The sequence below is a fragment of the Fukomys damarensis genome, unplaced genomic scaffold (genome assembly GCF_012274545.1).
Source record: "Fukomys damarensis isolate Sample0158 unplaced genomic scaffold, DMR_v1.0_HiC HiC_scaffold_23, whole genome shotgun sequence".
Lineage (NCBI taxonomy): Eukaryota > Metazoa > Chordata > Mammalia > Rodentia > Bathyergidae > Fukomys > Fukomys damarensis.
This window is the reverse complement of record NW_022900935.1, coordinates 61,005,586-61,018,545: the sequence shown is the minus strand read 5'-3', so window position 1 is coordinate 61,018,545 and position 12,960 is coordinate 61,005,586. Positions and strand designations below refer to the sequence as shown.

Sequence of the window (12,960 nt, the reverse complement as noted above, 5' to 3'; positions counted from 1 at the left end):
GGTCTGCCGGTCTGCCGGTCTGCCGGTCTGCCGGTCTGCCGGTCTGCCGGTCTGCCGGTCTGCCTGTCTGCCTGTCTGTTGGTCTGCCGGTCTGCCGGTCTGCCGGTCTGCCGGTCTTGCCGGTCTGCCTGCCTGCCTGCCTGCTGGGGCTCAGTAACTCAGGCCCAGGGCCACCTTGCTGTGTCTTCCCGGCGCCCCCCACCCGATCTCCCGGGCTTCCCCTGCGTGCTATGTGACTCCAACCTCGGTGTGGGCCCAGGGTCTAGACCGGCCAGGCTGCACAGCGGCGCCCGCGCGGGGTGAGCCCTTCCGGGGCAGTTCTGCGCCCGGGCACTCGGGTTCCAAGCCCCCCGTGGGTGTCCGACTCAGGTGAGTGTGCGGAGCTGAGCAGGAGGAGGCTTTGCCCACCTGCAGGCAGGAAGCAGGGCCCGGAGGCTCCGTGGGAGGAAGGGAAGAGCAGCGGGAAGGAGCCGCCTGCTCTAGGGCGCCCCCTGCCGGGCCCGGGGAGATTCGGGCAGCTCCCAGCTCTTGGGTCGGCTCAGCTAGTGGCTCAGCGAGGGTGCCGCCGTCCCGAAGGGGTGCCCCACAGGCTCCCACTGCAGCCGGCCGACATAAGCAAAACTTGGAAATCCTCGTTGTAGTAGAGAAGATTATGTTTTGTTTGGCTGCTAAAATCCCGTTTGAGAAAAAAATAGGAAAAATTTCCACTGGTAGTGTCAGGGAGGGTTACCAAACGACGTGCGAAATCTGAGTTTAACGTGGGCAAAGTGGATGTAAGAAAGGTTTGCGAGTGCATTAGAAGAATTTAAATCCCCCACGCAAGTAGGTTGACTGACTGGCAGCCGTGGATCTACTTCTATTTTCCAATCGCTGTGCAGTGAGCAGGCAGTTTGTATTATCAGGGAAACCCCAGGGCATTTTCCTTTTCACGTTTCACGGAAGGCCACCGCCGGAAGGGGGAGCGGGCACATGTCTGACTGCTGGCACACACCTGTAAATCCCAGCCCTCTGGGAGGCCGAGGCAGGAGGATTACAAAAAGGGGGGGGGCTGCGGACGGGGGTACAGCTAAGTGAGGGGGGAGGGGAGAGGAAGGGGTTTGGAAGAAGCCGCCAACAGGGGTTGGACAGGTGCTGTAATAGGGGTCTGCCTGGTGTGCTGGCTGGGGGCCAGCGTCCCCTCATGGCTGGGTCTGCACCCTGGGGCCCCTCCTGGCTGTGCCTGGGACAGTAGGAACATCTGGAAAGCGTTCCTGTTTCATACACAGGAAATGCGCCTCCGCCCTGCACGGGTCTCCACTCCTCCCCCCTCGCCCCTCCTTCCCTTCACAGGGGGAGCAGTGAAGAGGGGCCCAGGTGGCCTGAGGCCCCCTCCCCACCTGGACATCCAGTTGAGCGGCCACACTCGGGCTCCCAGCTGCAGGAGAAAGGAGCGCCAGCGCCACCTGCTGGGGTGAAGGGGCAGGGCCGTCCTCCAGGCACACGATTTAGAGCCTCAACCTCATGCTTGGGGTGCTGCCGCCCCCTCACCTCCCAGGCCTCTCCAGAGGTGGCTCTTTGAGCAGCCACCCCACACTCTGGACCGCGTGTGCCCCCAACACCGGGTCCAGCAGGATTCAAAGCAATGCCTGGGACGGTCACCCCCAGCTCTGAACTGGACGACGGCGCCATGCTGGCGGGAGGCGGGGCCACACCGGGCAGGGCCAGGGGTCATCTTTACGGCATCGTTTTCGCTGTACTTCCCGTGCTGCACAGGTTACTCATGTAGTCCAGAAGGGTTTTAAAATGGGAGGAGAGATATCCAAAGACTGCAGAGGGAGACCCCAGGCAAGGCCTTCCCTGTGCACCGCAGGACCCCACCGGACTCCTCACCCGGGCACCAGGTTGCAGCCCCCAAACATGCGGGTCCTCTGCCAAGCTCCAGGGCTCTGGGCCTCAAGAGGCAAGGGCTGAAGAGTCCATATCCTGGGTTTCAACTCTGCAGCCCAGCGCAGGGCAGGAAGTGGGGACAAAGTCCTGCAGGACACCCTGGGCTCCACCAGGGGCCTCTGGGCCAGAGGAGCGTGAGGCAGGGTCTCCCTGTCCAAGACTTCCTACACTTCTGTGATCTGCAGGTCCTGACTTGAGGGCAGCCTGGCCTGGATCACCTGGCTACTTAGGGAACCTCTTGGGCTGAATGAGTGGGCGGCTGGAGTGGGGGGAGGAGGATCACAGGTTTAAGCCCCGTGTGGGCGACTTGGTGACTTAAATGATTTCAGTTTTGAAAAGCAGATCTCAAGGATCTGCTCACTAGACGCAGACCCCTGCAGAATGGCTTGGCATGCTGCTGAATGAATTAGGGAGACTGTGCCCGTCACCGAATGTGCTTCTCAGACCTTCCCCGAGCAGCCAAGTCAAGACGAGGGCAGCACGAGTCCAGGGAGCCCTTGCTTTGGTGTTAGTATTTTTTCTTTGTGGCACTAGAGGCTGAACCCCGGGCCTCTGCACTAAGCTACACCCCCAGCTGTTTTGATCTCACTGAATCACCCACATTGAGCTAGAACTTGGGATCCTCCTGCCTCAGCTTCTCAGCACGGCCAGCTTAGGTATTTGTCTTAATCCTGGGAGTCCTAGTTCAGGTTGTGACCTTCCTTGCCCCTCTCTCATCTGTACCTCTGGGGCTACGAGGAAACCCACTCCAGGGTAGGACAACACTCCAGTTTGCATCTGAAACATTTTATTTCAGGAAATACATTTCAACACTTTGTTATTTATACAAAAAGAGACGCATTTCTCAGGAGGCACATAGCAAAACGCCATTGTGGAACAGGGCCCCATGAAATGAACTTTTCAAAATCTGGTTACAGAGAAGGAAAGCGAAGCTGACCCTGGGGACGCTGCTGTACCCCCCACCCCAGCGCCACCGGGGCCCGGGCTCCCAAGTCTTGGGCCCCGCAGCCAGACATCTCCTTCCTTCAGTCTTGGTTTTGGCAAACACTTGGCAAGTCGGCAGTTGGCAAGTAAACATTGGGCTGAGGGGCTGCTGAGGGGCTGCACACCTCGAGAGGAAGGCACAGAGGCAGTCGCCGTGGCTCACACGCTGCAAGCCAGTCTGTCCAACCCCGTCCCTCGCTGCGATTCTCCGCACGGTGCCAGTCTGGGGTCTGCAGGACACCGCCAGGCGGAGACACCTGTATGCAGCCCCCACAGCCTCCTCCTGGGGACTCAGGGCAGCCCCAGCGCTTCTGTCTGTGCGCCTCCAACCCCTCATCTCTCCCTCTCCAGGGGGTCTTCACCAGGGCATCAGGGGTCCAGGCACCTGAGAGACAGTGGTGCCTCCTGGCCTCCTGCCTGAGCCAGGAGCAGAGTCTGGGGTTGGGGCAGCTGGACCAGGATAGAACCAGAGCATCCTGGCCAAACCAGAGACAGACAGACGACAGACAGACAGACAGACCTCCAACTCCCCCAGCACCTTTCACAGCTTCCCCTGCTTCCTTTGCTCCGGTCTTCCCTAAATTCAGGGGTGGGGTGGGGCGCCCTTCTGTCCTCACCAAGTTTCACACCAGAGGACCCAAAGCCCCCCTGCCAGGGGTGAGTTGGTGGTGGGGGTGCGGCAGTGAGTCACACACCTCCTCTCGCTTTCCTCCCTTTCCTGGCCCAAATGGAAACCTAGCAGAGTCCTCTGACTCACACGGACGACTGGGTAAAGGCACTTTCTGCTCCAGGATGGGCTCCGGGCGGGTGGCCTGGCCAGGTCTAAGCAGTCAGTAACGTGGGCTATCGGACCCACTCGGGGTGGGTCGGGGACTGAGTTATGGCCCACGCCACTCGGGGCAGGAGGGGCTCCATCCTCCCACTCCAGGAGCTGTGGACACGGGGACGGGGGCGATGGGGGCTGCTGTACCCAGGGGACCTGGTCCCTGACGAGGCTCCAGGGTGAGGACTTCGCGGAGGGGGCCGCCAGGGCGGCTCTGTGTGCCCATCGGGGGAGACAGGCTGGGGTGCAGGGTCAGGCCCCGAGGGGCCCGGGGTCCTAGGAAGGCCACAGGGTCCCACACTGAGGCCCCTCCGCGGGCCGCCAGGAGCGACTGACAGACACTCAGGAGGCTGTGCCTTGTCACCTGGCAGCGTGGGAAGGGGGCAGAGAACGGTGGTGACGAACGGAGAAAATGATATAAAATAAGACAGGGCGGTGGGCAGGCCTAGGGGACGGGGAGACGGGGCGGGTCCGGCAGGGGCGGTGTCTACATCTCCTGGCCTTCCGGCTCCTTCTCGACGCTGTTGGCCATGGCACTGTTGCCCTCGTTGAGCCGCTTTACGCGGTACGCCTCGAAGTGGATGCTGCTGGTGATGTCCTTGATGTTCTGCATGTGCGTCCTGTGGGGACAGCGGGTCAGCCCGGCCCTCCCGCCACGGCGACCAGGCCTGGCACAAGTCCCGGTGTCCCTGCCCCATCCCTGTGCGCCAACCGCTAGTCTGGGGCCTGCCTGGCAACAGAGGACTGGGTGCGGGGAGCGGGGGCTCAAGAGAGGGAGGCCCAGAGGCCCCCAAAGTGCTCTACCGCTGGGCCACACCCCGGCCCCTGTGGCTGAGAAGACCAAGCTGGAAAGGTGGCTGGAAGGGTGGGGGTCCCCAACATGGTGATGTCACTTCTGCCCCACCCCTTGGCCTCCCACGTGGCCCTGCCCACCTCTGGAAGGGGAAGACAGGAGCCCAGGACTCCACAGCTTCCCCTGCCCTGTCCAGGGCTGCTCCTTCAGAGACCCTAGGGGGGCTTCTCCTGCTGGGTTCATGGAGGTCAAAGAGAAGTCCCAGCCAAGTCAAAGGGCAGGGCAGAGGCTGCTGGGAACAGAGCCGAGGACCTGCCACATCTCCACTAGGAGCCCAGCCATGAGGCCTCACGGACGTCCAGCAGTGCCATCGGGCTCAGGTCAAGGGGACCAGGACACAGCCCCATCTGTCCTGGTGACCTTGCAGGGGATCAAAAGGGTGCTCGCTCTGCTTCCTCATCCCCAGAGCATTTCTTAGCTAACGGGACCTGGAGGCAGGGCAGCTGGGAGGGGAAAGTCCTCTGCCTGTCTGCCCACCCCTTGCAGCACCGCCAGGCTCACCTGATGAGGAGGTCCCGCAGGTAGGCAAACTCACAGTGTGTGGTGTTCTCGACTGAGGAGAGTGGACAGAGAAGTGTTAGTGTCATCCAGGGAAAGCCCCATCCCAGCCTGTAACGTCCCAAGGGTGGCCCCACTGGCAGGGGGCAGGGGAGAGGGAGCTGAGTGCTCCATAGGTGAGTTCTGGTCACCTGTCACCTACTCCCCAGGTAAGACCTGGGTACCTGGGAGACTTGGCACTGGGGACTCCAGGGTGGCAGGACCAGCTCAGCTCCTGCTCTCTGGAAGACTCCAGGCCAGTGAGATGGCCCAGCAGCCAGGTCGAGACTTCAGCGAGGCAGAAAGACCCCAGTATGTAGGGGTGGGCCTGCTCCCCTGGGGCGGACCAGGGAGGCCTCCCAGGACGTCCTGGGCTGACCTGAGGACAGGCAGGACTGGGAAGACGAGGAGTTGGGGCAGATTTTCAGAGACTCTGGGTGCTCCAGGTTTTACCCCTGCTCATACACACATGCTCAGGGCACAGGCAGGGCGCACACAGACAGACACCACGTAGAGTGGGCGAGCCTTGACAGCAAATCCAAAAACCAGCCAAACTAAACTAAAAGAGACCAGGCTTAGGATCACCTGGCTGTGAGCCCACACATGCGCGAGCCATGGGGGACAGTGGGCACTTCTGGGGACCAGAAAGCTGTGGCAGGGCCTCAGCTGGCCGTGCTCTCAGGGGCATCGGAGATGGACCGGGCAGAGAAGGCACCGGCGCCCCTGAGACCCATTACTCCACTCTTCCCGGGCCTGCAGGGACCGACAAGGACTCCTCTCTTGAAGCCACGAAAATGGAGCTTAGTTTCTCGCACTGGCAAAATCACAGCGGTTTCTGGAACCCATCTCCAGGTCCATAGTCCAGCCTGCCCGGTCCGAGAAACAGGGCTGTGCTGGGAGAGCCGGAGTCCCACCGGCCGGGCACCCACACACACTGATGCTGCTTATCCACCTCTGAGCCTCTGCTGGGGCACATTATTCTGGTCTCTCTGACACTCTGTTCCCCCACCTGGAAAGTGACTGGTGTCCTCACAAGACACAGACACAACGCAGCGGAGACCAAGCCATGCAAAGGCTGTGGGCCAAAGACCACAGTCTTCCTGTCCCCCGCCCCAGGAGCCAGCACAGCAAGTACCTTCGATGGTGCCCCACTCCCAGGGACACAGGAGGATCAAATGGGGTGAATCGTGGCACCGGCCTCCCTCCCAGAGGTGGGGGAACGTTAGAGAATGCACACCAAGAGGGGCAGAACCACTTAGTGACCATGAGAGCCAGGGCGAGCGAGAAGTGGCTGGTTCCTTGGTCAGCTGTCACCTCACAAGGTCCCTGATATAAAAGATCACGCATTCTGGGGGAATCTCCCCCGACCCCAGCATGCAGATCCGCCACTTTGTAACAGCTCCAACCTGGCCTGTATTTCTGGACGATTTCTATGCAGGCCGCCTGCATAGCAGGACTTTGCCACCAGGTGGCAGTAGAGAAAAAGCCAACGTCAGGCCCCGGGGCCATATCCCCAAACGTGCCTTTCACAAAAAGGTTAGAGATTTGAAAGTGAGTAAGCAAGCCCAGGGAAAGCCTAACTGGGTCTGTAACCAGTCCTCAGAGAAGAGACCCCAGCAGAGGAGCGAGCAGCAGAAAAAGCGGCTCCCACAATCTCCCGACGGTGGGTGGGGCTTCCTCAGGGCTGAGGGCTCAGGATTGCAGAGCAGAACTGGGCCTGTGGATTCACAGCTGTCTCCCTTTCTGGGGCCCTAACCGCACCTCCTGCCCTCCAGTTAAACCACACTTGCTGTGAAGAGAGCTGCACTTCCCAGGGCAACTGTTCTCCCAAAACGTCAATGATCTTGCTAGAATCTTGGCCACGGTACCATCTTAAGGAGGGTGAAACCGAGGCCCTGGAGGGCTGGGGAATTTGCCCAAACTCTCACAGCTGACGTTCTGCTCCTTCTCTACAGGGCCTTTCAGCCTCGCTGTCCTCAGGGAACAAAGTGGCTTTTCCAGTCCACTCTGCTTTTTCCTCGCCCTGGCTAGAGAAGACGGATGGGAGGAGCAGAAAGAAGAGAAACACCCGCGCCCGCCCACCTGAACGAGTTGGACTGTACCCCAGAAAAGATGTGTCTAGGTCCCGGCCCACGGGCGGGCTGTATCTGGAAAGCGCCACATTTGGGGTGGCCCCGCATCCAGTGCCCGGCGTCCTCCTCATGAGACACAGACACGACGCAGCGGAGACCAAGCCTCGTGCAGGCTGCGGGCCGAAGGCTCCAGAGTCTTCCCGTCCCCGCCCCAGCAGCCAACACAGCGAGTACCTTCGATGGTGCCCCACTTGGTCTTCCTGCCCAGGATGCGCTTGCCGTTGACCTGGTACTCATGGTCACTGCCCACCACGGCGAACGGGATCATCTCCTGGGGAAGGGGCAGGCGGGCGGGCGGACGGTCACCGGTGCTGGGAAAGGGCAGTGCCTCCCGGTGGGCCCCAACCGGAAGCGGGTGAGAGGGCCGGGTGTGGATGCCCGATGAGGCCCCCGTGGCTCAAGGTCATCCCACTGGTGCCCGGGTGGAGCAGGAGCACCCTGCCCCTCCCTCCACGCCACGCAGGACCCCGCGGAAGCCTCGGGCTGACCCCTCACCCGGAACTTCTCGTTCACCAGCCGGTCCTCCGCGTCCTCATCAAACTCCTTCTGGGGGTACACGTCGATGTCGTTGGACAGCAGGTCTGCGGTGATCTGGGGAGACAGGGGGACCACCTGTGCCACGTCCTCCTGATGTCAGCTGCTCTGGGCCTGGGCTCAAGGGCAGGCTCTGGGGAGCCGTGACCCTAATAATCTGCAATGCCAGTGCCCCAAGTGGAGGAGGGGTGGCTGCAGAGCTGCCTGCCTTGAGATAATGCTGCTCCCCAACAGTGGGGTCCTGGGTGGCTGTCTCCCCATCTTTCCCAGCCAGCTTATCATGCAAGCCATGAAATAACTCAAGGCAGTGAAGGCCTCACCTCCTGAAACCCGGCCATGGCGGCCCACCAAGCCCAGGGTGGGCCCCTCCTTACAGCCCATGGTGCACCTGATGCCAGAAACCACCACACCCCACCACAGCAACAAAAGCCAGGCAACGGTCAGCCTGCTTGGGGAACTGTCGTCTCGTCTGCCCAGGAAGACCTGAGCCCACACACAGCTTGGAGGCTACCTGTTCCCTCCCCGCCAGCACACGTCCCTGTGCAGTGGACCAGCCTTCCCCAAGCATGCTGGGAAAATCTCTGACACCACCTAGGGTGGGGACTGCGGGCCCTTGAGATCAGATTGGGGTGCACATCTGTTAGGAAGAGGTGGCTAGGGCTGGGCACCTGCAGGGCACCATCTACCCAGATGTCAGAAGTCCCAGGCTGTGGTACTGGTCTCCAGCCCCTTTGGGCTTTCTCTGCCACCTGATAAAAACTAGGCATGTTTTGTCTGAGGGGCTCGCATCGACCCTGCTCCCAGGGAGGGGCACGGGTTGATCCTGAATCTGTCTTTTTCCAGCCCCGCCCACATTTTGCTGGAGAACGGGTCTCTCCCGTGGAGCTGCTCTTGAGGATGGGCCATCCCAGGACGCCCAGGACGCCCTGAGGGAGCCACCTGCATGGAGAGCGCACGCGCCCACTTCACGACCTGTGCCCCTGGACTTGGCGGCCTCTCCCAGGCCTGCAGCTGGCCCAGAGGGCCAAGCGCCGTACCCGCTGTTTGAAGTAGACCCTCTCCTCCAGCGTCAGTGTGTCGGCCTTTGCAATGACAGGGACGATGTTGACCACCTTGCTCAGGCGCTTCATGAACTCGATGTCCAGGGGCCTAAGGCTGAAATGGACGGAGGCGGGTAAGACTCGGCTCTGGGTCAGTGGGAATGAGGGAGGCCCCACCTCCCGGGCTGGGCCAAGTGGCTAATGGAGGATGGCAGGGAGGAACAGGGCAGGCCCTGGACACAAGTGGCAGCTCCACTGCTGGGACAGGGCCAGCTCTAAGCCCCTTGTCCAGGAGGGTCCCGACCGTACCAGGGCACAGGTCCTCAGCGGGGCTGCTCAGCTGGCCCAGGGGCTGCCAGGCTGTGGGGCTCTGACCGCAGGGAGAGGAGGGGTTTAGCTAAGACTCTCCATGGCCACTGTGGGTGATGCCCGCCCTAGAGCCTGCTCAGCTAGGAGGGTGCTGCCCTGAGGGGCTCAGTGGCCCACAGGAGACACAGAGGAAGGCTTGGTGTTCTGCGGTGAGGCTCACTGCCTGCACTGGAATTTGTGCCTGCAGGGCTGGATGGGATTTCCTCCAAAACCCTGGGATCCCACCCGAAGCATAACCCACGTGATGGCTCCTGACCGCGGCCCAACTCCCCACCCCAGCGACAGCACCATCGGGCAGCCCCGGGACAGCGGGACCAGGTGGGGAGCGGCTGGCACGTACGAGTGGCCGGTGGCGGGGATGAAGTAGAGGCAGCAGTGCACACGCGTGTCGGGGATGCGCTTCTTGCGGTTGATGTTCACCTCCTCCTGCAGGTACTTCTCGTACTGGTCGTTGATGAACTTCATGATGGGCTGCCAGCTGCGTGAGAGCCAGGTGGGAGCCGGGGTGAGGTGCGTCCCCAGTCTGGACCACGGAGACGGCGCCCCAGCCCAGCACCCACCTTCTGGTCAACCTTCCAACCACAGCCTCTTCTCAGAGCCCCCGGCCCAGCCGACTCCGCTGTGCTCCTCAAAACGGGACGGTGGGGCCCAGGCAGCCCAGTGCCCTGGGAACACGCCCCCTCGAGAAGCCCCCCAAGCCCTCACCAGTTCTCGTTGTTGATGTGGTCCCCGAACCCTGGAGTGTCAATCACTGTCAGCTTCATCCGGACGCCCTTCTCCTCGATATCTGCGGGAACCACCGAGTCCCGAGTCAGAGGGTGGCCAGGACCCGAGGGACGGGAGGAAGACGGCAGCTCCAGCAGACCCTTCCCCGTGTCGCTGCCTGGGTTCTAGTGACAGCTCCCGGGCCTGAGGGCTGCAGACCGCTCCTCCCCTAGACGTCACACTACCAGGGGTCTCAGCAGCTCCCCAGCCTGTGCTCCGAGGGGCCCCCGCCCGAGCCCCTGCCTGGACCACAGGGCGCTGACCGTGGGTGATGGACTTGATCTCGATGGTCTTGGGGATGCGCTCTTCCAAGGTGGGCTGCACCGACTTCCGGCTGATTTTGGACTTGAAGAGGGTGTTGATCAAGGTGGACTTCCCCAAGCCACTCTGCCCTGGGGAAACACGGGGTAGGGTGGGGTCACAGCCACGCGACGGGCAGGAGGTGTCCACTGACAAGTGCAGACCCAGGGCCAGGCCAGGTGCCCAGCCCGCTCAGACAGGGTCCTGTCCGGAGGGGCGACCATCCGGACCCCAGGGGGAGGCCTCCTGCCTGCTCTGACTTGGGATGGGGAGGCGGGGCCCACAGAAGACTTCAGGCTGCCCGACCCGCCTTTAGCTAGAGGATGTGGACTCAGCTCCTCCTCGGGGTGGCGGGCACTTATTAAACTCGGGTGGCTGTGCACAAATCATCCAGCCTTGGGGTGCCACAGTGGCTATGCTGTACAATGCAGCTGCACCTACATCTCCTCTGCTGGGGCTGTGGTGAGCACCCGGCTCACACACATAACAAAGATGGGATGCGTGTGCACACTCGGCCCACGCACGCACAACTGCAGGCTCTGAGCTCTGTGGCTTTACTGTGCCACCCATCCCGACCTCCGACCTCGGTGGCACCTCGGATGCCCAGGAGGGCAGGAGCTGGCATCGGAATCCCTGTAGTGTGTGGCAGCCCAGGGGTAGGGACCCCTCTGCCCTCGGGTTTGTGTCCTGGGCTGCTGTCACCCGGCCCAGCCCGGCCCCTGGGTGCCTTGGGTCCAGGAGATGTTGCCTGGAAACGTTGCGGTCCCCTTGTCACTACCATCACTGTTGGCACCAACACCAGGTGCCCACTGAGCATTGGGGACCATGCCCCCCGGGCTCTCGACCCTCTTGCCCTCTGGGTCGGGGTTACACCATTTCCTGGGTGAGGAAACTGAGGCTCACAGAGGGGAAGGAGGACTGTTCCCCGGGTCTGTGGGAGTGCCCACACGGGCACTGCCCTCCCACCGTCTCCTGGACCAGGTGCCGCTGTAGCCGGGTGGAAGGGCCGGAGCGGACACCGTGGCCCCATGGACAGCACCTGCCCTGCTGAGGGCTCCTGGGTTACTCGCATGTCTTTTTCTTCACACGGCACCCCAAGGGTGAGCCCACCAGTGACAGCTGGGAGAGAAAGAGGCCCAGAAAGGTGGCCCTGATGCCTCCTGGAGGTCAAGGCCAAGCCACGGGTGAAGGTGGTGCAGCCACTCTTCTCTCTCCTCTTAGGAACAGAGCTGAAGGAGGCCCGAGTCACAGACAGGACCAGACAGAGCCTGGGCCCTGCCGGGTGCCACCCCCAACTCTCTCTCCAGCCTCCAGCCTGGCAGACACCTGCCCAACTGCCACAGAACGGTGGGAGTCCTTGAGGGGGACCTCGAGCCTCTGTCATGGAGCACAATGGGGGCAGGGAGGCCGCGCAGAACAAGGAGAAAACACGAGGTCCCCACACGGATGAGCCCGGTGAGAGCAGAGGCAGGAGGGAGGTGCTGGGACCAGGGTCCTCAGACCCCTGCAGGTGGTGTCCCCACCACACTGGCCTGTGTGGCACTGTCCCAGACCCCAGCGCCCTTTTCCAAGAGTCTGCAATCAGCAGCTTGTTTCCTCCTGAGAAAGGAGGGCCCCTTCACAGTGTCACTGTGAGGACCCCACGGGGCCTGAGGGGCTTCAGAGATGGGAGACTACTCGCTGTAAGACCACCTGACCACGCTGAGCAACGCCCCCGGAAGGTCATCTGGGTGTTCGATGTGACAGTGGACACTCAGCAGACACAAAACACAAGGTGGGTGTCACTGGTCACAGAGTACCCTGCTCTCTTATCTCGGGATCTTAGCACAAGGAGGCGCCCTGGAGAAGTCCGTGGGAGCTGTAGGTTCCCCGGCCCAGATACATACAGCACTTGCAATCCATAGTACAGAAGGGAACTGAGCCCAGGGCTTCTGTGAGCAGCCCTGTGTCCGGGCTGAGACTGGTGCCCTGCACGGGTCTGGTGTGGAGTGGGCGTGGGGGACTCACCAACCACCATGATGTTGAACTCAAAGCCCTGCTTCATGGCCTTCCTGCGCATCTGCTCCAGGATGGAGTCGATCCCCACGTAGCCAAAGTCCGTGGGTGCCTTCTCATTGCGCGTCGCAGGTGCCGGCTTGAGCATGGCATCTCTGGGGGTGTCCGCCATGTTGCCCACACAGCCAGGAGCTGCCTCGGTGGCTGGGGAGGAAGAGCAGAGGTGTTGGGGTAAGGCAGGGGCCGACCATCAGGTCCCTTCTCAGATGGGAAACAGGCACGGGTTAGTGATTTGCCACAAGACCCCTGCGGAAGGTCCCGGATGGAAGCCACACTCTGCCCCTGCTCCAAAACTCAACCTCACTTGCAGTGGGCAGCCTGGGCCTCTGCATCCCCAGCCCCAGGCTCAGAGAAGCCTCAGGGTCTCTTGTGGTCCAGCAGGAGGGATGGGCTCTGCCTTCAAAGGCCGCACCTCCCATCCTCACGGAGCTGTCTGCTTCTGGGCACAGCCCCGGGGCAGCGCTCAGAGACAGGACAGGCTGGGGTGTGCCCTGGACGGGTCCTGGTGACCATCCAGGGGACATCCCGCCCTGTGTGTCCCTCCTACAGGCAAAGCCCACGTCTTCAGGTCTGCAGACAGGCAACAGGAGTGAACCGGATATAAACACAGCTTCTGCCTGGCTGCAGGAGTTCCACATACCC

The 12,960-nt window shown here is 61.9% G+C and overlaps 1 protein-coding gene across 6 annotated transcripts in view; it reads right to left on the bottom strand.

Annotated features, from left to right (window-relative positions):
• Positions 1-2,705: 2,705 nt before the first annotated feature.
• Septin9 (septin 9) overlaps positions 2,706-12,960 on the bottom strand; it is a 165,952-nt gene continuing 155,697 nt past the window's right edge. For 2 of the 6 annotated variants that reach the window (XM_010618474.2, XM_010618475.2), the window contains 9 exons: positions 12,271-12,462; positions 10,227-10,355; positions 9,904-9,985; positions 9,539-9,676; positions 8,827-8,944; positions 7,751-7,846; positions 7,430-7,526; positions 5,088-5,139; positions 2,706-4,353 (listed from right to left, as the gene is read on the bottom strand). In XM_010618474.2, the coding sequence (XP_010616776.1) occupies positions 4,221-4,353; positions 5,088-5,139; positions 7,430-7,526; positions 7,751-7,846; positions 8,827-8,944; positions 9,539-9,676; positions 9,904-9,985; positions 10,227-10,355; positions 12,271-12,462 (1,037 nt within the window). In that variant the 3' untranslated portion in view covers positions 2,706-4,220. The remainder of the gene's footprint in view (positions 4,354-5,087; positions 5,140-7,429; positions 7,527-7,750; positions 7,847-8,826; positions 8,945-9,538; positions 9,677-9,903; positions 9,986-10,226; positions 10,356-12,270; positions 12,463-12,960) is intronic. The other 4 variants (XM_010618478.3, XM_010618479.3, XM_010618481.3 and 1 more) reach the window with 2 other exon arrangements.